This window comes from Sorex araneus, chromosome 2 (assembly GCF_027595985.1).
Source record: "Sorex araneus isolate mSorAra2 chromosome 2, mSorAra2.pri, whole genome shotgun sequence".
Classification (NCBI taxonomy): domain Eukaryota; kingdom Metazoa; phylum Chordata; class Mammalia; order Eulipotyphla; family Soricidae; genus Sorex; species Sorex araneus.
Window position 1 is genome coordinate 109,619,717 of NC_073303.1, and position 26,341 is coordinate 109,646,057.

The 26,341-nt window shown below is 41.1% G+C and overlaps 1 protein-coding gene across 3 annotated transcripts in view; it reads left to right on the forward strand.

The window, feature by feature from the left end:
- SAMD12 (sterile alpha motif domain containing 12) overlaps positions 1–26,341 on the forward strand; it is a 512,583-nt gene that overhangs the window by 478,586 nt on the left and 7,656 nt on the right. For 2 of the 3 annotated variants that reach the window (XM_055126157.1, XM_055126158.1), the window contains one exon: positions 2,490–11,494. Coding sequence is in view for 1 of the 3 variants with exons in the window: in XM_055126158.1 (XP_054982133.1) it covers positions 2,490–2,521 (32 nt within the window). In the remaining 2 variants the exon portion in view is untranslated. Of the gene's footprint in view, positions 1–2,489; positions 11,495–14,822; positions 14,923–26,341 lie in introns of those variants that run through there. The other variant, XR_008628500.1, reaches the window with a different exon arrangement.

Genomic DNA, 26,341 nt, shown 5'->3' on the forward strand with positions numbered 1-26,341 from the left:
AAAGGGAATGCCCTGCCACAGACGCAGGGTGGGGGGAAGGGATACTGGGATCATCTGCAGTGGAGAATGGGCACTGGTGGTGGGATGGGTACTCGAGCATTGCATGACAGAAACACAAACATGAAAATCTGTAAATCTGTAACTGTACCCTCAGAGTGATTCACTAATAAAAAATAATAATATATTTTAAAAATATATTACTCTCTCTTCCCTCATATTTATCTAAATTTGTTTTCTTTAAAAGAACACTAAAACTGTTTTTGTTTGCTTAAGAGAAAAGACACTTGCACTGACATTCCCAAAGGCTCTGATTTAAGTAGTTCAATCTTTGGTCAGATTTTAATGACTTTTTCTCTCTGGACCCTAACCTGCTCAGACAATTTGATTTTTCAGTTAGCAGACTGGAGTTCCAGCCATACTGTTTTCAACATCTCCTTCCTGGCTTTTAAAGAAGAAATTCCCTTCCCTTTTTATGGCTGTTCAATGACCAGTGGCCATACATGCTGCCGACGTGCTTGTATACCTGCTCCCCTGGAGGTCACACTCCTTAGTTTTTGTGCTCACATACATTTTCAGTTGCTGTGCTTGCCAGAAATCACACATTTTTATTTGTGGTGCTCATACATACGTGATTGTGGTACTCTAGAGACTGAAAAATTATTTGCTTTAGGTCTGGCACTGAGAATCCCAAACAGCAGTGTTTCTGGGTTGCACTTAGCGCATGTGGGCGGGTGGCGCCGGGGTCAAACTCTTGTTCTCATGCTTCTAAGGCAGAAGTTTTGTGAGTGTTCCCTCCTATAGTGCCTGCTACATTTTATTTGAAGAAAAACTTCCTGATAAGTAAAATCCACTTCTGATGCAGATCAAAACAACAAAGACATATCATCTCATACCACAGAGACTGGCCCACATCCAAAAGAAAAAAAAGCAATCGGTGTTGGCATGGATGTGGGGAGAAAGGGACTCTCCTTCACTGTTGGTGGGAATGCCAACTGATCCAGCCTTTCTGGAAAACAATATGGATATTTCTTAAAAAACTAGAAATTGAGCTCCCATTTGACCCAGCAATACTACTTCTGGGAATATATCTCGAAGGTGCAAAAAAAGCACAATAGAAATGACATCTGCACCTATACATTCATTGCACCTATACATTCATTGCAGCACTGTTCACAATAGCTAGAATATGGAAACAACCCAAGTGCCCGAGAACAGATGACTGGTTAAAGAAACTTTAGTACATCTATGCAATGGAATACTATGCAGCTGTTAGGAAAGATGTAGCACAGCACGGTAGCACTGTCATCCTGTTTTTCATTGATTTTGTTCAAGCTGACACCAGTAACGTCTCCATTGTGAGACTTGTTACTGTTTTTTGGCATACCAAATATGCCACGAGGAGCTTATCAGGCTCTGCCATGCAGGCGGAATACTCTCAGTCACTTGCAGGGCTCTCTGAGAGGGACAAAGGAATTGAACCCATGCAAGTCAAGTGCCCTACCTGCTGTGTTATCACTCCAGTATTAAGAAAGATGAAGTCATAAAATTTGCTTATAAGTGGATAGTCATGAAGAGGATCATGCTAAGTGAAATGAGTCAGAAAGAGAGGGACAGACATAGAATGACTGCACTCATTTGTGGAATATAAAATATCATAATATGAGACTAACACTCAAGGATAAGGGCTAGGAAGATTGCTCCATGGTTAGAAGTCTGCTTCATGAGCTGGGGGAGAAGGCAGCTGGAATAGAGAAGGGATCACTAAGTCGTTGATGGTTGGAGGGGTCGCTCGGGGTGGGAGACGTGTACTAAAAGATAAAGGACCAAGCATGATGGCTTCTCACTATCTGTATTGCAAACAATAATACCCAGAAGTAGAGAGAAAGTAGGAAATTGTCTGCCAGGAGAAGGGAAAGGGTGGTGGGGGCGGGGAGTGATACTGGGGACATTGATGGTGGAAAATGTACACTGGTGGAGGGATGCATGCTCTGTCATTGTATTACTGAAACTCAAACTTGAAAGTTTTGTAACTATAGGTCACAGCAATTAAATAAAAAATTAAAATTAAAAAAGAATAGAATAAAATACACTTCTCACTCCATTGTACCTCACCAAACAAAAAAAAAAGAAAATAAATATAGTCTTCACAGTATTCCCAATTCTTGTTTCAGATCAAGGAAATGCATGAAATCTCTTAATATATAAAAAAAAAAACTGTCAAAACTACAACCCCTTAGGTCTGGATGCCCATTCTAGGCAACGTTGCCTATTCCTGAAATGCTTCCACTGTCTGCCAAATGGTTGAAGGACATGATAAGGCTATAGCAGTTCAATCCTCCAGGGATGGGTGTCTTTTATATAAATTCTGCTAGAACTTTCTCTTTGATCTAAGGATGTTAGGGTTTCGTTGAATTGGACAATTGCTACACGCCAGTATCTGGGAACATAAAGAAAAGACTTACATTGTTTTCATCTTTTTCCTCTTGCAGTCTCAACGGAGGGTTCTCCAGGAATGTGGTAGCCTTCCAAGTTGCTGTTCTGCCAGTTGATATGAACATGGCCTGATCCTCCCAGAAAGACTCACTCCTGGCACTGCCAGAAGATATCCTTGGAGCATTGACAGATTAACCAGTCACAGGAAAAAAAAAAAACAACAAAAGCACCAAGCACCCTGTCAGTAAAGCGTATGGGCTTTGGAAAATCTTAGTTTGCTGTGGATTTCTAAATGAGGTGCATATTATACAGTGCCAACTGGTTCCAAGTGGTCATTGGCAGACCCATAGCTGGAAAATTGCTTCCAGTTTTCATCACTGTGCATAACTGAAGCTCCCCCTGGGAAGCTGTCTGTACCCTTCACTAGAAGTCCTGTTTTAGCATGGCAACTACTGGATTATTTTATTATGTGTACAGATGGCATGATGTGTTAGAAAAAAAAAATCCCAGCAGTTCTGCAATCTCAGTGGATGTGTTCGCCATATTATGCCCTGGTAAGAATGTAAACTTGTCTCGGTTATGTTAGTTATAATGTCTAACGGTTTTCTGTCCAACTCTGAAGCACTTTATAGGAGAACACTACACTTAAACGAACCGGCACGTGCAGTACATGTGGAAAGTGTTTTCTTTTTTCTTTTATAAGCCTTGTCCTATTTCTGGCTCAGACTGTCAAAGATAAACTCCTCTTCTAGCATATTCCTGGTTGTATGTGATAGATTAGTGTAAATACGGCCACAATACTGTTAAACTTAGCCTCTTGACACTTTACTAAACAACCAGATCACTTAAAGCACCAAAGGGAAGCAGAGGGAAGCCTGGGAGTGTCAGGCCTTAGCTCTAAATTGCACCTGGGCGCAACTGAACATGTGCACATACAAATACTCCAACCCAGGAGGTTGGACTTGGCCAGTGCATGCGGTCTTAATATCCAGTAGGAGAAATCTTTCAAAGAAACAGGAAGAGACCCTGGTGAGAGAATGGCAAAGGAAATAGTGTGTGTATGTATGTGTTTATAAGCCAACTCTAGCACTTTAGAAAACTTTCTAGGTTGACGTTAAATCACAACTCTCTGAAGCCAAAAAAAAAAAAAAAGTAACTGCCACTCTCTGCCTACCTACAGATGGAAATGGGTTCAATCCGTACTAACGTTCTTCCTCCGTGCAGATCCTTCTCGTCCTTCAGTCCTTTTGAGGACTCTGTCCACACTGATTTCCACCACCACCCCCCCACCCCAAGTTTTTTAACAAAGCACAATTCTGGAAATACAGTCCATCCGTCTACTGCTTGTCTTTAGAGCAATGCCCAAACTCATTCTACTCAACGACTAAGCATTTCTTTCACTTGAAAATATAAAGTTGACTGAAGTAAAAATTCACCAATGTATGTTGTCTGCATTCACAGTCCCAGCTTGGGACTAACAGGCCTCAGACAGTTCTTTTTTGAACAACTCTGGGACTGTGCCAAATTTGGCAAACTTGGCATTGTTTGGGGGTCTGGGCACACAGCAGGTGTCTGTTCTCTCCCCATCTTGCCTCCCCTGGGGCTCTCAGGAAATGCATAGCCCTTGGGAAACCCCTGCATCCCTCACCGAGATCCGAAAACACCACAGAGAAGGAGAGAGGGATCCAAGTGAGGGTCAGGTGAGTCAGCAAGGTGAGTTTCTGCCTGCCCATATGGTGGGTGGGCCAAAGAATAGGGCTTCCACATGAAAACTCAGAGACGTTTCCTCAGCACCAAGATGGGGCCGAGGGCTGGGTCGGCTCCAGGACCCTCTGACCCTGAGCACACCCTTATTTTTCACAGATCTCCAACGAAGAAGCTCTGTCGGGGCTGCTTCCTCCCTGGATGTGGCACCCCCGTCTCCACTGCTTATTAACCATCCTTGGTTCACTTCCAGTAATAGCAATTCCTTCTTCCATTCCTAGTTTCTGGGATGCAGCAACCATTTGGGGAGCGGCTGCTTTGAGACCAGCCTGGTGCTGGGACAACCACAGTATATAAGGCACATGCTCCTTGCCTCACTTAAACAGCAACTCCACCCGACCCTTAACCACCGCCTTTTCCACAATGAAATCTGAATGCAGTGTGCATTCAACCCCTGCCAGAAAAACCTGAGAAATGCCCGTGGCCACATGCTTTCTCTGCCTGATGAAGAACACAGCACCAGGCCACATATTTGCATCCCTCCTATTCCACCACCCCTTCCTGGCCCCGAGTTAGCTGGATAGAGCTTCCCAAGGCAACTCTCTGTTGTTTTCTTTGATCTCCAACCCGATCCTCAACACACCCATTTGATAGAGCCATGGTTGCTCAGCATAATGCTGATTTCTCGGAAGCTCCAATTCTGTTATAAAAATTAATGCCGAGGACACAAGATTGGGCTTGTGAAAACTAAGGCACTACTGCCAAGTGCTGAGCTACTGTAGCTGGAATGGATTGGCTTGGCTGGGATGGGGGTAGGGGGGTGGATTCCGAGACTCCTGTTTACACCCTTGGAAAATGGGATGTGCTGTGTAGTGCAGACATTCGTGAAATGGTGGCTCATCCTCTTGTAATTTGGCGTTTACAAAATATATTCTGAACAATGGAATAAGTCAAGTATCTGAGGTATATTTTTCCTTGAGATAACTCAGGACTGGGAAATTACTCTATTAATGATGATAAAGATAAAGAATGGATGAAGACAAAAGCAGAGAAAATGCCCGAGTGCAGGAAAGATGACCCCCTAAAAAATGCCTTAATTCCTGGCAAGTACCATTTATGTGCATAATCAATTCCTGTTTTCCAAGTGGTCAGATTCTGTTTGACATTATTTTGGGAAATAGTGTTGAAAATGTGTTGATAGCAAGTCTTAGTAGTCACACACTAAACCAGCAACTTTAAAAAACAAATTTGGTTTCCAGCCTTGGGATTCTTTGTTAGAAGTTGATCCACAGTTGTCCTTGCTTACCTCTTGCTGTGCTGTATACCTTCTTAAGATGGTGTCAGAAATTCTACCTCCCAGAAGTACAGAAACAGCAGGGATGAGTTTTGTTTTAGAGGAAGCAAGTGGCTCGGATGGAAAGCAGAAATATTATGATGTCTAAGGGCTATCGACTGTTGATGCTTCCCTTTCCCTTTCTCTAAAATCTCTGCCACCCCCTTGAAGAGGAGGTTGACATCCCAGCGTGTGCAAGAGGGTTGACATTCCAACGTGTGCACTCTGAGGAACAAACAGTTCTCAGACACCCTACAGTGCCAGGGGATTAGCAAATTCTAGCTCCGGAACAACATTTAAATATGCAGAACATCAATTGTTCTGCTAGGGTAGAGAGCAGATCACTTTAGTCATTTAAGGCATACCTAGGGGTAAAGAGTCCTTCTCCACTTCCTTAGTGGGTAATGATGTACCTTCACACCCCTGCTCAGGCTCCATGAGCTGTATTACAGCCCATTCGACTTCTACCTCCAGATCACGGGTGAACAGCCAAGGTTTCTCCTTAGAATCACTGCTTACAGCTGTCCAGTCAAGAACAAATTGTTTTTAATTCTGGGGGATTCTGCCATTGTTAACAATGCAGGGGAAAGGGAATATCAATCTGACACGAGAATTTAAACTAAGAATTAAAAAGTCTCTGAGGCGTTTACTCCCCTGGTGACTTGCAAGCACTCTCTTTGCCTGCAAATGTCACATCATTGATTTTGGAATTGAACAATAAAAATCTCCAGAAAGAAAAGTTTTCAAGACCTCCCCTCAGCACTTGAGTTTTACCCAAGCCTTCTGTTCCTGGTGCATTAGCAGCTTCCTTCTTTGTTATGGTTTCCTCTATGTTCTATTGAGTCGTTTTGTTCCTTGACTCCTAGATTTAAAACTGCTGAAGACTCTTTAAAAATCTAATCTTTGGAAATGACACATGTTTCTTTTATGCCCTACAGGCTTTTATTCACCGTTCCCTCCACCCCTCTTCTTACTTTGTTTGGTATTTTTCGTTCTTTTTAATCTCTTTCTTCTTTGAACACAGTGCTGTGGGTAGATGATTAGTATTCGACAAAGAACTCAAACACAAAAACCAGACATGTCACCTTTCTCCCCTTTCCCACCCCGTCCTCACTAATCATTTCTTCTGAGCTTGAACTTGGAACTTGCTGCCCCATCAGCCGCAGGACATGGCTTCCCTTCTTTGTTGGGGGGTTGACTGGTCAGTGTTGTGCCTCAAAATTGGTCCCCTGAGATCGAGAAGGAAGAAGGACCAGGAGATGCTTCTGCTTAGAGCACAGCTGGGGACTCATTTTCAAAGGCAAACAGGTCCTGCAAGTTAGTGTCCTTAGAGTCACATCTCCTCCTGTACCCAGCAGCTCTCTTTATATATATATGAATTCTGCTTTATCATGTGTGTGATTTTCTCACATCACTTTACAGCTGCTGAGACAGGAACAGGCTCTGGGAGCAAAGCACAGAGAAATGTATGAACCCTCCAGACTTCCCAGAATGCTAAGTGTGTGCACTGAAGTGAGAAGACAGCACCTAGGTCGGCCAGTCAGCAAAGGGGTGGGCAGCAGGAGAGAAGACAGCCCCAAATAGACATGGGCTACTATTTTTATTCACTTCTGGAATAAAAGGAAGAAAAATTTTAGGCAAGGCAAGAGGCTGTGTTTTGTAGGTGTTTTATTATTATTATTATTATTATTATTATTATTATTATTATTATTATTATTATTATTATTATTATTATTTACAAAAAGCTTTTTCTGGAATCCCCCTGTGCCTGATGTCAAATTCCTACCCCTGTTCTATGGTGTTTAGGAAGCTGACCTGGCAGTTTTTAGGGTGGCATGCGTGGGTAAGGGAACAGTCCCTAGCCAGATGATAGCATCGGTGTTATCTGTTTTATGGTGGGCTGCCAGTTCTGTTGCAGGTTGCACAGCTTTGTGGAAGATAGGAGAGGTTGCAGCCTTCATTGAACAATGCTGCTGGCGTTTCTGTTGAAGACAGGAGAAGCTGGCATCTTTCTCTGCCCAGATGCTTGCTTTAAGCAATGCAGGACTTTCCCACTGGGCTGGTTTTCTGTCCCTGTCACAAGCAGGGTCAAAGCAAGTTGTTACCGTTATTTTGCTTTGATGACTTAATCTAGTGGTATTAGATTAAGATTAGGAAACGTTCTTTGGAAGGTGAACCCACCTGTGTGAAATTTGAGGAAAAGGTGGGCAGTGTGCAGGCAGGTTCTGCCACACTAAAGGTCAACAGTCGCCTTTCCCCAGGGAGTGTCATTAGGGAAGGCAATCAGAGGGATGGTGTCAGCAGAGGGCTTCAGGCCAGCTTCTTGGTTTTGCAGGGAAGAGGAAGCGCAGCACTCTTTCTAATCTCTAAACACTTAGGGTTGGGCCACAGAGACGGGTATTAAGGATAAGACACTTGTCTTGCATTCAGTTGACCCAGGTTCTATCCCTAGCACCATGTTTGGTCTCCTGAGCATCACCAGGTGTGTCCCCCAAACAAAAATAAATATTTAATTTTTAGAGTGGTTGGGTCTTCACCTGGGAAAATCATCCCTCACAAATGTTACAGGGAAGTACCAGTGAGTCTTAACCAGTTTTAGATTTCTTGCCCAAAAATAAAGATTGAGAAACAACTTTCTCAGAAGCACAGCGAAAAGGTGAAAAAACACTTTTCAAAACTTGTTTTTTTTTTAACTTTTACCACACAGGACTGTTATAAAATCTTGAATATCCCAAGTGTTCTTTCCTCATTGCTTCTCTTCCCCACATATATCAGGCTCAGAGGATCCCACCTCACACTTTAAGTACATTGATGTGTGCGTTGAATTGCCATTGTCTGGGTTGATTCAAGTCCTAAATATTGTTTCTAGTTCTACCATAATTTTTTACATTTGGATACCAGTCAGTGTTTTAATTACTTGCTTGATTGTTGTTTTTCAGACAATTAGGGAAGCCTGAGAAAGGCTTTAAAACCCTGGCCTTTTTACTTGATATATAAAAAGTGATAGAACTGGCCACAATGATATGAATGACATGGAGGATTTCTAATGAATCTCATGAAAAAGAATTTAATAAATAAAACAAAACACTTATAACTCTGCTTGATCCCACAACACAGATTAGAACCTGTTACATTTTAATACTGTAGGTCCAAGGACTTAAACAGGCTTTCACAGAGCAGTGCCCTGCCAGCTACATCGAGCCCACTCAATCTTATGAAATTTTCAAATCTTACAAAAAGTTCAAATGCCTTATTCTAATGTCGTCCAATGATATTCTTGTTAGGTTCCTATTTCTCTCGTGATGGGGAAACCTATGCTGTGATATAACTTTGAAGAAAATAGAGCTTAACATTAGGGATATCTCCAGTGTTTGCTGGCTTGGTGCAATCATTCCAGTAAGTGACATAATCTATGATGTCCCGAGAAGAAGTTAACCAGGCATCCTTCTGAAATAGTACAGATGCCAGAAAGACGCCTCTTTAAATCTCCAGGAATTTCCCCTAGTAAAGCATAATACCAAATATTGGATTTGAATTAAATCATTGCCATATCTCCTAATTATAGGTTCTTTAAACCATTTTTCATACCATATTTCAAATATTTTTCTTTTGACCACAACCAACTGCATGTGGAATCTGTCCAACGAGAACTGCCCATAGAACCTGTGGCAAAGCTTAAATGACCCTATGCTTCATTCTTGGAAATTGGGTTGGAAGAAGACTAAGAATACTTCTGCACACATACCAGCTGCAAAAGTTTTTAGGTTTTTTTTTTTCACTGGGAGAGAAGGGGCATAACTGGCAGTGCTCAGAGACTACTCCCAGCTTAGTACTTGGTGATGTCAGGAATCAAACCCAGGACCTGACACATGCAAGACAGGCACTCGACTACTGGGCCACATCCCTGACCCTGCAGAGGATTTGAAGAGCTTACCCAGGTCCCCGTTTGCTCTCTCCCTTAAGGAGAATAGGACCAGGGAGATTCATGTTTTAATACTAAATCTTTGTTTCATTTGCTCCTGGTAATTCAATCCTTCCCCCCAATCAACAGCAAGGAAGCCTTAGCCTACTCTGTGTGCTCAGTTAGTGAGTTAGTGTCTCTCTTGCCTAAATGCAAACTCAGGGGCATGAAGGCACACAGGGACTGGTAGCTATCTCCACCCTAACTCTTCCTCCCCTGTAGAAGCACACTCTTCTTCTGAAGCCATGTTTGAGGAGACCTGGCTTTGGCTGATAAAGAAAACCCACATGGCTGAGAGTCAGGTGAGACCAGATTCTTGACTTTGCCCTGGGCAGCCATGATGGGTACCTACCTAAGCAATGAGTGCTGCAAAGCTAAGCCAGGACAAATTTTGTAAAACCAATTCACCCCATACTCTTGTCACTGGAGCAGATAAGTCTATTTTTTTTTATTAATCCAATGTTTATGTCATTAGGCATGACATTAAACAGCTGTGTGCAAAACTTGAGAAAAAAATCAATCTTGTAACAAGCCTAGCAGTAAAATAAAACCAGAGAATAGAACACCTTGCTTTGCTCTGGTTTATATGCTGAGTACTTACTTCTTAGGACTTTGTGGAGACTGGGCCCTCTTTGGTAAGGAAGATATTTGGAATTCACCAATACTGGAAGAGCTAGAAAAGGCGCCATCTCTCTGGACCTGTGTCATCTCTTTGTAATACTACCTGTCTCACCTTAGCAGACAAAGCTGTTTGGAGGTTAAAATGTGCCATGGAGAGAACCCGCCTGGAACCACCAATAACTATGGCCTTACAGTGAACCGAGTTGTAGTCAATATATTCTTTCTCTTAGGTATGACTTCTCCTCATATCTGTTTTGATTGAGGCTGCATATGGGGGTTTAGGAAAGGAATGGGAAGAATGATAAAGTAGCCATCATCATTTTGCATGTGCGCTGTAGGGAATCTACTCTGCAGAACCCACATTGAAGGTGCCCATTTGTCTTCACTTGTCCACTCCCAAAGGTTTCGTACACCATAACCTTGCCAAGAGAGAGAAAGTGCAGATGTGGCTTAGTACAGGGGAAGATTGTCAGGCCCGGGTTAGAGGAGACCAGTGAAAGTCTGACATTGACAAATGGAGAATCACAGCGAGCGGAGCCACTTTGAACTTCCCTGATGAGCAACTGTAAGTTAAGATTTATTCTAGGAAGTAAAGAGGAAGTAAAATCACACAATATGAATTAAATATAAGATAAAGGCTCTCAGTAAGGCATGGAGCAGGGAGGGGAGTCGGAACCTGATGAAAACAAAATCGGTTCACTGTTTAGCAAACACTACCAAGTGTGGCTAAAAATGCACAGTTCATAACATGAGATGTCTGTGTAGAGGCAAGTGTGTATAGATGATAAGCATATTTATAACTCCTTTAAGTGAGTAGTTAAACCAGCAGCCTGAGTTCTCTTAGGCCTCTGAGAGTGGTTAACTTTCCTATTCATTGCCCATGACTGTGACTTTTTTCTCTATGCATCCCAGAAAAAAAAAAAAACTCCCAGGACTCGACTTTGGAGGACAAAGCAAGTTATGTGGTAAAATAAGAGTGCCTTTTCTGTTGGATGTTCATTTCAGTTCCCTGGACACCCAGGGCATACGATGTTTAGAAACTTTTTTCTCTAAACAGAAGAATTATTGTGCACCACAATTTTGAACCACCAATTTCCATATCTTAAGCAGCTATCAACTTGCCAATTCTCTTTGGGTCTCCTTTCTATTTTCTTATAATGTTTCCTTCTCTTTGGGGTTGTCTCAAAAAGAGTTTTGGGGGTGGGGACATGATTCTTTTTAAATTGATAGAAATGAAACTGTACAGATATTTGCCCCCTTGTACTTGTGAGCATGATCTCTATCAGGCTTGAAAATCTGCTTTATCATTTTGTATATTTGACTATTTTGTATTCAGCATTACTTGATTCCTTATGTGCATGGCAATGTATTAAAATGTGGGATTTCTATTACCGTGTAAAAGTGTTTTGATTCTGATTTTCAACATATATCCTTGGAAAAAAAATTACATTAAACTTTTCATTTCTATTTTCTTCAGCTCATCAGCTTTGCAAAAGAAAAAGGAAAGTTAACAGCATTTCACTTTCCCTGTGTTAGCTAATGATGCAATTCATGGTGGAAAATTGTCTTCAATTATGCCGTGTTTCCTGGAGAAATAATATATGTGAAATGAATTGGTGGCCTCCCTCCAGCTCCCAGTACATAGAATTCCCCCAGCACCAAATCCCACCAGTGTGATTGCTATTACTGTGGAAAGCTTTAGTGTTGAGCACAGCTGGGCAAAAGACACAATATCATCATCCCCAGAGATAGTAGCATCCCAGGAAAGAGAGGGAAGAATAGATCTTGGCTCATCAATTTATTCTCACCCCAGAGAGTGTTGAGAGCACTTAACACTGCAAGATGGATGACTTTTCCATCTCTCTCTCTCACTCTGTCTTACTCCTATCTCTCTGTCTCTGTCTCTGTCTCTGTCTCTGTCTCTCTCTCTCTCTCTCTCTCTCTCTCTCTCTCTCTGTGTGCGCTCGAACGTGTGTGTGTGTGTGTGTGGTAAAGTGTAAGAATTTTGTGTTTATCAATATTGAACTTCCACTAAACCTGGCTAAGATCTGGGATTAGAAATCAGTTCTTCCCATCCAGTTGTCTAGTTCAGCAAACATCTGGATACAATCTACCCTCCACCACACATTTGAAAGATGCAAAAATTTATTTTCCTCAAATTAAATATATATTCCCTGAATATGATTCACCAAATATAAACAACAAGCCATCTTACCTTCTTTCAACCACCATTCTCACACTCTCAGTGGTAAAAGCGATGCTATAGAGAGAACTTAGAGCTGCTGTGACTTTACTGAATATGATGAATTGCCTTAACTTGTGCTAGAGGAACACGTCTTTCCCAGAAGGAAAAAGACACTTATAAACTTCATTTTGAAAAACAAGAAATGACCCACCTCATTTTATTTTCACTTGTATGTTTACTGGAAATCTAATTGTTTTGTTTTAGGTTGGAGTGGCAGCTAAGGGGCACACCAAGCAAAGTTTTATGAAAACAAAACCTACAATAACCTTTTACATTAACTGACAGGCTCAATTTGAGCACAGGCCTTGGAACTCTAAAAATACAACCTTCTCTTACTTGAAATTTATATGTGAGGAAAGTAGTCTGCTCTGTGGGGAAGGGTAGACTCAGGTTTCTAACATAGTATATACAGATGGTGATTTATAATAACGCACACCTAAAGTATGTATAATATGAGAAGACAATGTAATCTCAATTTTAAAAAAAAAGAGAGACAACATGGAAGACAGGACTTTTTTCAGTTGACCTCTTTAGAGGAAATAAAATTAGAAAACTTCTGAGCCAACATCCTTTGTATCTTGACCTTTCTTGGCTCACTTCTAACCTCCCCTCTTTTATCTCTCTCAGCGTTTTGTTTTTTGTTTTTTGTATTTTTCCTTTTCTGCTGTTTTCTCTGCCTTTCGCTTTCTGCCTCCTTTCTGTGTGCTCATCTGCATACTTTGCTTTGTCTTACCACCCCTCCTTCTTTTCTCATCTTCTTCCTCATTTTTACCTTCCACCTCAATCTCTCTCACCCAACCCAACCTACCTTCTCACTCTTTCCTCTCACTCTGGTCTTCCTCTTGTACTTGAATCCTCATATGACACATACTAGTTCAATGGAGATTAGGGGAACTAAACTTGGTGCCAGGGGGTTCCCAGCCCCTTCCTTAATGCCTCTTCCTTTCAAAGTCCCAATCCCTCCTAATATTTTGTCATGCAAATTAATTCTGATTAATTAACTCCATGTGTTTTCTGAGTAAAAGTGTTAGGCTAGCTAGAAGGGAGCTCACACTAGGCCTTTCTCTTTCTTAGGTGTCAGTTTGCCAGCACAAAATAAAGGAAAGCATTTTTGCTGTCTCTGTTTACCCACGTTTGGGGAACTCACCTTTGCCTGGATACTCATGGCTACCATAGTTAGATAAAGGACAGTGATGTCTTAAGAAACTCAGTTGCAGTCAACAAAGTTAATTGTTCACCTAAGATTATACAAAATCTTATAAAATCCTTCTATAGGATCTAGCAAGTGTGTACCCAGCAACATTAGCTATTTCGTGCCACCAAAAGCTGTCTCTAGTCAGGGAATTTTCTTATGATGATTATGACATCAGTGAAGTTGTTAATACTTCCACTGTCATGTATATCTATTGTTATGACACATAAATACATGTATTTTGTAAAATTGCTTTGTATTACCTTCCATTGTTTTTTTTAATTAAGTATAAAATAAATATAAATAAGGATGACCACATTCCTCTGTCTTTGTAGAGAGCTGTGGTTGTCAAGTGTGGGGACAATGGGAGTGTATGTACTTGTTGCCCAAGCAAAGATATCCCATTCTCCTGAGCAATGGAAAACTGACTGAGACTTCACTTTTCTCTTATAGTCTTGTCCTTTCATACAAGGCATGTACACAGTTAGAAGATTTTTTTTCAAACCTTTGAGTCAGAAAGCTAACCTAAAGTGTGAGCACAGGTTTTGCATTTAGAAAAACATTCTTCAGGAGCTCACCCATCTCCCCTTCCCTCCCCCAAACTTAGATTTACAGTAAACATGCAATTTAAAAGGCAATGGGTATTTTCAAAAGGTCAGGAGTATGTCCTTTTGGTAGTATCCCAAATATTATTAGGTCTCCCATTGCCCAGTTTCTGCAGAAAAGGTCAAGAGGGAAATAAAAGATGTGTGAAAGTGTTTCCAGATTTTACTTTGTTCTTCAAGAAACCGCTGAAGCAAAATATACAGGCATGGAGATGCATTGCACAGAATATATATATATATTTTAAATCTTTCTTCACAAACCAGAGAGATAGTTCAAATTGCTGGAGCATATTCTTCGCATGCAGGAATCCTGGGTTTGATCACTGACACCACCTGGTCTTCTAGGCATTACCAGGAGTGACCCCCCTAAATGCTGGCGACGTCCCCAAAAACAAAGAATAAAAGTCTTCTACCCATCTATACCACTTTTCCCTACCCTCAGCTCTTCTTTCTTCCTCGACAACTCTCGTCTGCTACCCAACAACTCTTCAGACCAAAATTTTTCTGTTCTTCTCTCTCTTTTAATTTTTATTCTTGTCCTTGAAATTGCTCTTTTCCATGCAACTCTTCCATTGTGGCTTCTCCAGCTCTGCCTTTCTGTGCCAGTCAACTAGATTGTCCTTCACAAACACGAATAAATATGAAGTTTTCTTTAGAGAACAAAGGAGAGAAAAACACATGACAAAACAATTTTTCTTAATAATTTTCTTCACCATTTTTTCCCTAAGAAGTCTTACTGCAGCGTTAGAGAATGGATGATCAAAAAAATGATGACTAACAGAAGGTCGACGTGGGTGCCACTGATGACTCAAGTTCTATCTCCAGAAAGTAAGTATGATGGGGTTTAAAGTCTCTTTGTCTATTAATTTAGTAAACAAAGATAGATATTGTGTTACTTGTCCTATGATCCAGGAATGTCTGTGATATTGAACAAAAGGTGGTTAACTCAGAGATAAATGACATTTTTCTGACCCTTGAAGATCTTAAAAATTCTAAAGTCTAAAGATACTAAGATAAAGAAATAAAGGGTTCAACAAATAATTTGGCCTTTTAAAATCTCTTATTAAAAATGCAAATATCTTTGGCAAGATAATAATGTAAGCACCATTCGTTTTCAAGTGCTGGGGTTAGGGAGAAAGATGAGAATCATCCGTAGGCAAGTAGCCCTGAATTATATGATATATGTGTTTTCTCCCACTCCTGAAGACCTTCAAGGCTTGTTAGTATATTAAAGGTTCTAAGAAGTCCTGCAGGAAATACTGTTAGACATATGTTCAGTATAGCAGTTTCAAAATTGATTCAAGCATTAGCTATTTTTGGACTGGAGCGGTAGCACAGCAGGTAAGGCGTTTGCCTTGCATGTGGCCGGCCCGGGTTTGATTCCTCTGTCCCTCTCAGAGAGCCGGGCAGGCTACTGAGAATATCTCTCCCGCACGGCAGAGCCTGGCAAGCTACCCGTGGCATATTCGATATGCCACCAACAGTAACTACAAGTCTCACAATGGAGACGTTACTGGTACCTGCATGAGCAAATCATTGAACAATGGGACAACAGTATGACAGTGACAGTTATTTTAGCCCCAGTACATATCAACAACCCATAGAACAAGTGCTTTTGGATATATGCTCTAACCAATCATAAGCTTGATAGCAATAGTGTGAAGCTGCTCAGAAAAAAGTGAGATAAAAGATAATCATTACATGCTCTCCCCACTCTTACCCCCACCCACCCTGTTGGGGGGAGTCAGAGGTAGGAGAGTCACTTGTTAAGTTCTATCCGTTAATTACAGAGTATTGGGAATCTATCACATACTAGTCACCCTCATTAAGTGGAAGAGAAAAAAACTATCAACCATCATAGGCAAATATACCTCTGGCTTTTAATTTTCAGTCTGGAATATTAGAATGTTGGTATTGAGTCTAATATTCCTTCACAGTACACATTTTAAAGCTACCTTATACTTTGTATCACCTTATATCCTATTTTATTTGGGTGGAGGTGGTGGGACCATGTCTGCAGTGCTTATGGTCACTTTCCACAGTGTTCAGAGTATAATGTGGCCAAGGATCAAACCAGGATCAGCCTTGCAAGGCAAATGCTTTAACCCCTGCACTATCTCTCTGGCCCCAGCAATTTTGCTTTTAATGAGAAGAATATGTCCCCAAACCTAAGCACTTTGGTCCATTGTTTACTTTCCTTCCAAAGGCTGAAGAAGAGTTTTCAGTTTTATATTTTTTATTTCACAAGTGTTACAGGAGAGTTTCCAAAGGAAACAAGAGTCTGGAACACAATCTGAGCAGTCACAGAAGCACATAGACTCACCATGAGTAACTTCCCCAATGGTGACAGTGGTTCATTTTTATTATATAAGCCAAAGCTCTTTCAGCTGGGGATATGACTCCAGTGGTAAAGCACACACCTTGCATGGTTGTGACCCTGGGCTTGATCCCCATTATCATATGCCCCCCTTAGCAAAGCCTGAATTGGTCCTGGTTTCCACCCCCCAAGACCACCACCACAAAATTGTTGCCCCACAACTTAAAAATTATTTTTGGGGCCAGAACGATAGCACAGCAAGTAGGGTGTTTGTCTTGCATGCGGCCAACCTGGGTTCTATTCCCGGCATCCCATGTGGTCCCCCGAGCACCGCCAGGAGTAATTCCTGAGTGCAGAGTCAGGATGAACCCTTCAGCATTGCCAAGTGTGACCCCCCCAAAAAATTATTCTTAAGACACAAGTCGACTAAAAATAAGATGTCATTAAAATAATGAAAAAAGAACAAGAAATTAGCAAACATGATATTATTATTGTTCTTCTTTCCAAAAAGTAAAAGTAAGGAAGTTAGAGAGCAGTTGAGTTCAAAACATGGAAAAGGATTCAGATTCTGGCTATGGTGAATAGCGCTGCAATGAACATAGGAGTGCAGATAGTGTTTCTGCTTGTGTTTTTTTGTGCCCCCAGGGTATATTCCCAGAAGTGGTATTGCTGGGTCAAATGGGAGCTCAATTTCTAGTTTTTTTGAGAAATGCCATATTATTTTCCAAAAAGACTGTACAAGTCAGCATTCCCACCAACAGTGAAAGAGAGTCCCATTCTCCCCACATCCAACACTGATTGCTTTTGTTCTTTTGGATGTGGATCAGTCTCTGTGGTGTGAGGTGGTATCTCATTGTTGTTTTGATCTGCATCTCTCTGATGATTAGTGATGAAGAGCATTTTTTCCTGTGCCTTTTGGCCATTCAAATTTCTTCTTTGAGAAAGTTTATGTTCATTTCATTACCCCATTTCCTGATGGGATTGAATTTTTTTCTTGTAGAGTTCAACCAGCCTTGTATATCCTTGATATTAACCCCTTATCAGAAGATTATTGGGTGAATATCCTTTCCCATTCCATAGGCTGTCTTTGTATCCTGGTCACTGTTTCTTTTGAGGTGCAGAAGCTTCTTAGTTTGAGATAGTTCTATTTGTTTATCTTTGCTTCCATTTGCTTGGTCAGTGGCATTTCATCTTTGAAGCTACCTTTAGCTTCAATGTCGTGGAGGGTTTTGCTGACATTTTCTCCAATGTGCGTTATGGATTCTGGTCTGATATTGAGGTCTTTAATCCATTTTGTTCTGACTTGTGTGCATGGAGTTAAGTAGAGGTCTGAACTCATGTTTTTGCATGCAGATGTCCAGTTTTTCCAGTAAAGAAGAGATGAATAGATAAAGAAACTTTGGCACATCTACACAATGGAATATAATGCAGATTTCAGGAAAAATGAAATCATGAAATTTGCCTATAAATGGATTGACATGGATAGTATTATGCTGAGTGAAATGAGTCAGAAGGAAAGGGACAGATATAGAATGACTGCACTCATTTGTGGTATATAAAATATATATATAGTAGAAGAAGAATATTCACGACCAGGATAAACAGGTGTAGAAAGACTGATCAAAGGTTGGAACTTACCACAAGTGTATATGGGACTGAGTATAGGTAACATAGAGAAGAGACCACTATGACAATAATAGCTGGGAATGATCACACTGGACAAGATCTGAGGGTTAAAAGTAGGTAAGGGATATTCTTGATAACCTTTCAGTATCAATATTGTAACCCACAATGCCCAAAAGAAGAGAGAGAGAGAGAGAGAGAGAGAGAGAGAGAGAGAGAGAGAGAAGAAAAGCACCTGCCAAAAAGACAGAAGGGAGTGGGGGGGAGGGTAATGGGAGGGAACCTGGGGACACTTCTGCAGTGAAATGTACGCTGGTGGAGGTATGGGTGTTGGAATACCGTATAACTGAAATCTAATCATGAATAGCTTTGTAAAGCTTTTCTTTTCTTTTCTTTTTTTTTTTTTGGCTTTTTGGGTCACACTGGCAATGCTCTGGGCTGACTCCTGGCTCTGCACTCAGGAATCACTCCTGGCAGTGCTTAGGGGACCATATGGGATGCTGGGAATGGAACCCGGGTAAGCCACGTGCAAGGCAAACGCCCTACCTGCTGTACTATGGCTCCAGCCCCTGTAATGCTTTAAAAAATAAATTTAAAAAAAAATTTTAAAAGAAAAGGATTCAGAAGGACATCCACTAACTTGTGAAGACGATGATTCTGAGAGTGTGTTGATGTGCGTGTGTCTGCACCACACAGTGATGGAGACAAAGATGAGATTGGGAAGGGAAGGAGCAAATAAGGAGATGCACTCGCCTTTAGGCAAGTTGACTTCCTCTCTGATCCTGGAAAATATAAGTAAATCCCTGCCTCTCTTTTCTCCCTTTGCATTCTCTGTTGCATCCCAAAATCAGTTGATGCTACTGCTGCATGAAAACAGAATTATCTTTGTTAAAATTTATTATAATTTTTTAATTTCACTTTGAAAAACAAAAATTGCTCTAGCTAGTTCCTTGTCTTGTTATGAATCAGTATCTGAGAATTGTCTCTGATATACTGTTTAGTTGATGCTAACAAATACATAACTTAGATGGACGTGTTTTTTACACTGTCCTGTGTAATTCCAGAAGTACCCTAAGGTTTAATGGGATTAAATTCTTAGACCAAATCACATGCCTCCTCAGCTATTTTTGACAAGGAAATGCAGAATTGCAACCATTAGACCACACACACATTGAGCAGCTGCTATGCTCATAGCGCTATGCTTTCATTTGTCAATTATCTTTGACCTCCTCAATATCACAAGGACATTTGAAAATGGCTGAAAGCTATAGATGCTCATATATAAATATATATAGAAAGCTTTCCAGAAGACAGTATATATAACAGCATATGTACATATGTATATACATATATATATATATAGATACACACATATATATGGTCTTCAAAAAATGGGAGAAAAGCTGCGATCTAGCAAGAAAAAGAAAGGAAGCTTTCCAGAAGACAGTGCTAAGAGAAGGCAGTGCTTTTAATGTCTGCCTGTCTTACCCCAAACACTGTCCCTCATAGTCGGGACACATCAGGTATTCTGAAGAATTCGGTATTGCAATATATATTGCCTTCTTTTGGGGGGTGGGGGTCACACCTGGCAATGCACAGGGGTTACTCCTGGCTGTGCACTCAGGAATTACTCCTAGTGGTGCTCAGGGAACCATATGGGATGCTGGGAATCAACCCAAATTGGCCGCATGCAAGGCAAACGTCCTACCCTCTGTACTATTGCTCCAACCCCTATATATTGCTTTCTAAACCCCATTCCGTTTTAAGAACTCCTACTTCAAGTAATATCTTAAAATGTAGCTGGTAAAGAAAGAATGAGAGCAGAAGAAATTAAGGCAGCAATACCTTAATTGCTGTATACATCAGCACACCTCAAGGTTCACACATCAAGTACACGTCAAGGTTCCTTCCTCAGGAAGAGGGCAGTCATAATTCATTCCACAAGTATTCACTGAGTGTGCCTCCCCTGGCAAGTACTGTGCTCAATCCTGGATTATAACAAAATAAAAAATCATGCAGATAAGGTCAAGTCTATTCAGAGGATGTTGTTTACAAGGGGAGATGTTTGCGTACACAGCATTAAATATGTTGCCCTGATTCTGCATACTAAGCTTCTCAGTGCTTCCAGTAGTGTCCAAAGGACAACTGACTGTGGAGTTAAAAATATAATAGGCACTCCTGTTAACAACAGCAGCAACCACAAAAACTATTTCAGGCTGGAGAGATAGTATAGAGGTAAGGCATACAATGAACCTTTGCATACAATGGACCTTAGTTTGAATCCCAGCACTGCACCTGCACCCAAGTAAATTGTCTCTGAAGCTATGAAGGAGTAATTACTGAGCATAGAGCCAAGATTAGCCTCTAAGCCCTGCAGGGTAAGGTCCCGCCCTGCCCCCTTCCTCCCCATTGTTACTTTGTTACCTCTGGTTTTAAAACATAAAAGAAAGGAGTTTAGTAGACCTGATCTTTCAAATCCTGATTCCAAAATTAGTATTAAAGTATTTTCTTTAAATTTGGATATAAATTTTTCCCTGTGGATAACAAGATAACCATCTATGCCTTTTATTGTGTCAGTCCTATTAAAATTTTAAGCACCTTTTTTGTTATTGTTGTTCAATGTATTGTTCATCTCAGAAGTTGGAGGTAAGAGATCTATTAATAGGAAACCAAGTCCATATCCTGTGTTCTCATATGATATCATTTCAACTGATTTTATGTTATATGAATGCTTTTACTTATTCATAACCCATTTGTTTCCACAAAGTCATTGAGACAATTCACAAGAAAATGTACCATAAGATAAAAAATCTATAAATAAACTAAAATCAACATCTGAGAAATTGAAGAGCAATTAAAAGATCAAGGCAAGGCTGTAAGTTGTAGCCTATAGACTCTTGCTATAATTATTAAAGAGGAGGCATAAATTTTGTGTCAACTTTGGAGGCAATAGAAGTGATCTGATACAGGATTTACAACATCCATAAAAATAAACATGGTTGTCTTGTAGAGAAGAACACAGAAAGCGAATGAATTGTTAACAGAAAGCAGAAAAATTATGTGCCCTATGCCCAGAGCTATGTCCCTAACCTCTGAGAGTGTAAGTTCTAGCGTCTCTGATGGTAAGTGTGAAAAACAAAATGCAGACGGGGAGCCAAATTTTTCTTTGCAGGAGTCAAGTTTTCTTTCCCAGTAGATCTGAGAAATTTCTTTATGTGTCTTGATGGCATGTGAGTGGAGCATAGAACATGTCCCTAAGAAGACCGCAGTGGAGCTTTGCCAGTGCTGACTTCTGACGATGCCTCTCTGATTCAACAAAAGCAACAGCAGCACTTTTCACAGCAAGATGGAAAAAATTCTCAAATGCCCCAAATCATGTTGACGTCCGTGGGCCCCACGGGTGACTTACGTGAAGCGGGGAGGAGAAAGATGGTCACTTTCTCCCCAACCACCTCTACCACCCGGGACCCAGGGTTACTGGGTTCTTGTCTCACTCTCGGAAAAGAATTTCAGGAGTAGACAAGCAGTGAAGTAAATAGATTTTATTTAGAGGTTTCTGAGGGAGGAGGAAGGGATAAGTGGAAAAGAAAAAACAGTAGAAGTAACACTCTCAAGAGAGAACGCGGGCTTCTCCAAGGGTGGAGGAAGCTCTACACACATCCTAGCACTGGACACAAAAGCATGAAAATACACATCTCAAGGGGGGAGATGCGGGTGACACATGTGCTCGGGCACCACATGTGCTCGGGGACCACATGTGCTCGGCCACGTGGGCACAAGCAGCACATGGGCTCAGGCAGCATATGGGCGCGCTTCGTTTGTTCAAGGTGTCTTTTATAGGGTTTCTTCAATCTGCCCCCACCCACATGGGGTTTCTTTCCAGGTAGAAGTTTGTTGCTAAGGTTACCAGGGAGGCTAGGAGTGGTGATGGCCTTCTTTGGGGAACCTCCCGGGGAGGGGTCCATTATCCTCAGGGTCCACTGATGGTTTCCTCTGGGTCTTTTGTTTTCTTGAATCTGCAAGTCTTAAGAGTCTCCTTCCCAGAGACTCTGTTAAATCTCAGTTTTCTTGCCAAGGGCCTTTCCCTATCTACCTGCCAACATCAATGTGATCTCTGTTTATGAACTGTCTTGAAATTGCCTAAAGACTGGAGACTCGGGCATAAGCAATGTGTTCCAGACCTGCGCCTTCCTTGGCCAATCTCCTTCAGAAGAGCAAACACTTTTGGAGCGTCTATAATATGACGGCAATGTGAACGTATTGCTTTTATTTCATCTTTACAATAATGTTTGAGGTCAGATATATATCTACATATCAGGACTCTTTCTCTTTTGTTATTCATCTTGGTTGGAGGGGGGGCACACCCAGCAGCACTCAGAGACTTTTTTGGCTTGTTGCTCCAGGGTCACACATAAGGGTGCTGCGGATTGATTGAGCCTGAGACTTTGGCATGCAAAACCTACACTTACCCTCCCGAGTTCCAAGGATTCTCCATTGCAAGTAACAAAAGACAATAAGGGGGCAGGGAGAGAGAAACACAGAGAGACAGAGACAGAGAGATATGCTGGCCAATGTGTTAGAGCATCTAGGGTTAGTCAGACCTTAGGTCTCAGATCCTATAGGTACTCTTTCCTTCTACAAGTGAGGAAAGTGACGGGCCGGAGCTCCACACACACACAGACCTACTACATTCCAACCAGTCTGCTAGAAAGTAGACTTTAATTCTCAGTTTTGGGTCCCCAGAGCAACATTTAGTCCAGTGTGTCCAAGAGACATGAACCTCAAACTGGCAAACCTATGGGTGGGACAGAGCCTATTGGAATTCCCAGATTAATAGCACAAGAATCTTATGAAATCCAGGACAAGGAATATTGCCCAGAAGGGATGGATACAGGGCAGACAAGATTACCAGATGCTCCCTGAAGTAGGAACTATTATGTCCACTCTACAGATGAGAAAACCAGACCAAAGGTAGAAGTGACAGAGCGGATGTGTGATGGTCAGACCTGCGTTGGTCCTAATGGTTAGGCTGTGCTGTGGTAAAAGAAAATAAAGCGTGAAATTGTAATGACTGATCTGACCATTCCTTCTTACCTGCCTGACTCAGTTTGAGGGGGCAGAGAAATAAGAGCCCTGCTCCCCACAGAATTCAGATCCCCAAACTGACAGCAAGAGTCCTAGCACATGGATATTCTGAGTCCCCAGCCCAGAATGCAGAAGCCTGCACAGCCACCTTTCTCCCAGCTTGCATGAGTGTATGACTCATTCGACTGCAAAATGATGAGGTAAAGGGATCCCTTTGGTGTGCTCATGAATGGCCCTGAATTTCAAATATCTCTGATTTTTTAGATCTGTGTGCCTCATACCTTCATCTCTTACCCATTATTTTACCTCAGTCACATATTACTCAAGGATCAGAGAAGTGAATGTTGAGTTTTCAGAACGTCTGAGCAACTTCTCCACCTTCTAACCACACATGAGAGGAGACAAATCTTCCCCTTCCTCCAGTAATCCTTGGAGAAAGGAGAATCAATTCAGGACCTAGCAGGCTCTGAAGCTGACTAGCTCCCTGCTCAAAGGAGCATGTCAGTTACCTGCATTCCCTTCACGTGACCCAGAGAAGGCTGACCCATTCTTACTGCCTGCTCTAAAGGCCCCCTCAGGTACAGCAATTAAACTTTGAATACCTGAACAATGTTTGGAAACCTTTCCTATGATTTGAATTTTCTTCCTCATGATAACAGGGCACTGTGATGTTAGAGTCATATCTGACTCTTCATGTTTGTGATCTTAGGCTGTGAAGGAAGAGGAATCCAGATAAATTCATGCCTTCTTCTCACGTCATTTTGATGACAGCTCTTTCCCATACTTGTAGCTGCCTGAGACATACTGAACCATAGACACTGTCTTGTGCCTCTTCTGGCTTTCGCCAAGACTTGAAGAAGTGGTCAGCGTTGAAGTTCTTTCAGTGAGGTCCAACCTTGTAAAAACCTGGTTTTTCAAAAAGCAGAAGGACAGCTGTGATCAAGAAAGAAAAGAAAAGGAAGCTTTCCAGAAGGCAGTGCTAAGAAAAGGCAATGCTTTTAATGTCTACCTCTCTTACCTCAAAAACGATCCTTCATAGTAGAGCCAGCCATCTCACGTGTTCTGAAGAATTTGGTATAAAGAACCCCCTGTATTCACATGCAATTTCTGTATGTGAGTATGACCCTGAGTTAGTCCTTATTCCAAGTACTCCTCTACATTGTCCAGCCATGGGACTGGCTCACATCCAGGTACTAGCCACAGAGGTGACCCCCTAGGCAGATGCAATGAACCACCAGAGCACCGCCTTCCCTTCTCCTCTCTCTGCATCCAAGGTCACTTTGGAAACCACATGTTCCAGGTGGGAAAGCTACAAGGAAAGGTGCTTTGCTTGCATTTGACTTGATGTGAGCAAGAAAAGCAACGTTATCATGTAAGCCATTGAGATTCCAGAGTATGTCTGCTGTGGTCAATTAGTAATAATTTCCCTGACTAATTTCCCTGGAAAAGAGTCTTAATGTTGGCAAACACTGGCCCAATGAACTCTCAATTCAAGCTTACAAACAGGCAACATTTTTAGCCTACTGACAGAGGAGAATGCCAAAACACAAAAAAAGTTCACATTGCCCAAGGTCATACACTCTTAACTGGCAGAACTAAAAACTAAGAATTGAGCCTTGCTTTTCTAAGAGAATAATATGCCCTTTCTACCACACAAAAGCATGTTAGTGACAGATGCTACTGAAAAGTCTTCAAAGGCAGCGTTTTTATTGAGTGGACACACCCTACAAAATGTTCAGGGACTACTCCCCTGGTTTTCTGCTTTGGGTCACTTTTAGTGATGCTCAGAGGATCATGTATGGTTCCAGGAATAGAACCTGAGCTTGCTCCATGCAATACATGCACAATAGCCTATTGAGCTTTTTTTTTTTTTTGCCAGCTTCAGGCAGCATTCATTATTTGTTGCTTTCTTTAGGTTTGGGGGTCATACCTGGCAGTACTTAGAGCTTATTCCTGTCATTGTGCTCAAGGGTCACTCCTGGCAGGGATTAAGGTACCATATGGAATGCCAGAGCTTGAAACCAAGTCAGTCACATGCAAGATAAGTGCCTTACCCACTGTACTATCTCTCCAGATATCCCTGCTTGTGAAAAGTTAGCTTGCATCACTCTGCTTTTAGAAAAGATCTACACTAGCTTTTTTCCCTCAGTTTATGAAATGCAAAAAGATTTTTTGCATTCTCAACAGAAATCAGAAAGCAAAAACGTGATCAACATTTGTTTGTTGCAATGTCACCAGAGTAACCCCACCAAATGACTTATCTGAAAATACTTTCTACAGGTAGTGTTCCCTTGCCTTCATTATATTGCCCTGGCTTTTCTGGTATGTCAGTGTTATTTTAAGTGTTATGTGGGTTTTTTTTACGTTTTGTTACTTGTGATGGTTTGGTAGGCTATTTGGGGGGTCTGAGAACACTAAATGTGTTTCATGTGTATTTATGGTAATTATTTTCTTGCTTTATACCATTTAGCTTACAAAAGGTTTCACATGAACATTTAACTTTGAACTAGCTGGGGAAACCCATATGTACATATTATATACATATAGTATACAGACTTACTATTTAAGGTAGTATTCTTGCTACTATCTGGACATAATGGTGAGAAACACATTTCTAAATAGTTTATTACTTAAAAGTAAACAGAAATTACTTCTCTGGAAGAGTTCTGCAAAATACAGATAACATATTTTGTCACTGAGATAGTAGTTCTAGAGCTACTGATTTTAAACTACGCAACTGTGTTCTTTCAGGCAAGTGTCGTTGTTCCCTAATCCATAGGCTTGCCCTTCTGTACTTCTATCTCTGTTAAGACAGCAACTCACTTCAGAACTGGCCTCAGAGCTCTAATAAGACAGCATCACAAAACCTAGCATCTTGTATGATAGTTATCTAGTGTCCTGCCCAGCTCAATGCTTGAATAGAAGGCACAATCTGGCAAAATTTTTTGAGCATTGCAAGGAATACTGTTGTTCACATAGGTGTTTGTATTCTTAACCAAGAATCAATACTATATAATAAATAAATAAATACAAATTGAAAAGAGAATCAATGCTGTAATATTTGTATAATGGGATAAAGGAGCTAGTTAAAAAGTATCCTTCAATTTTATGCAAGGATCAGAAATTATAATGTCTAGAAATTGACACTATTTATAAGCCCAACAGTACTTTCTATTTAGCCTAAATAATCTTTTGATCAAAGTTCAATTTAATTTATAATAT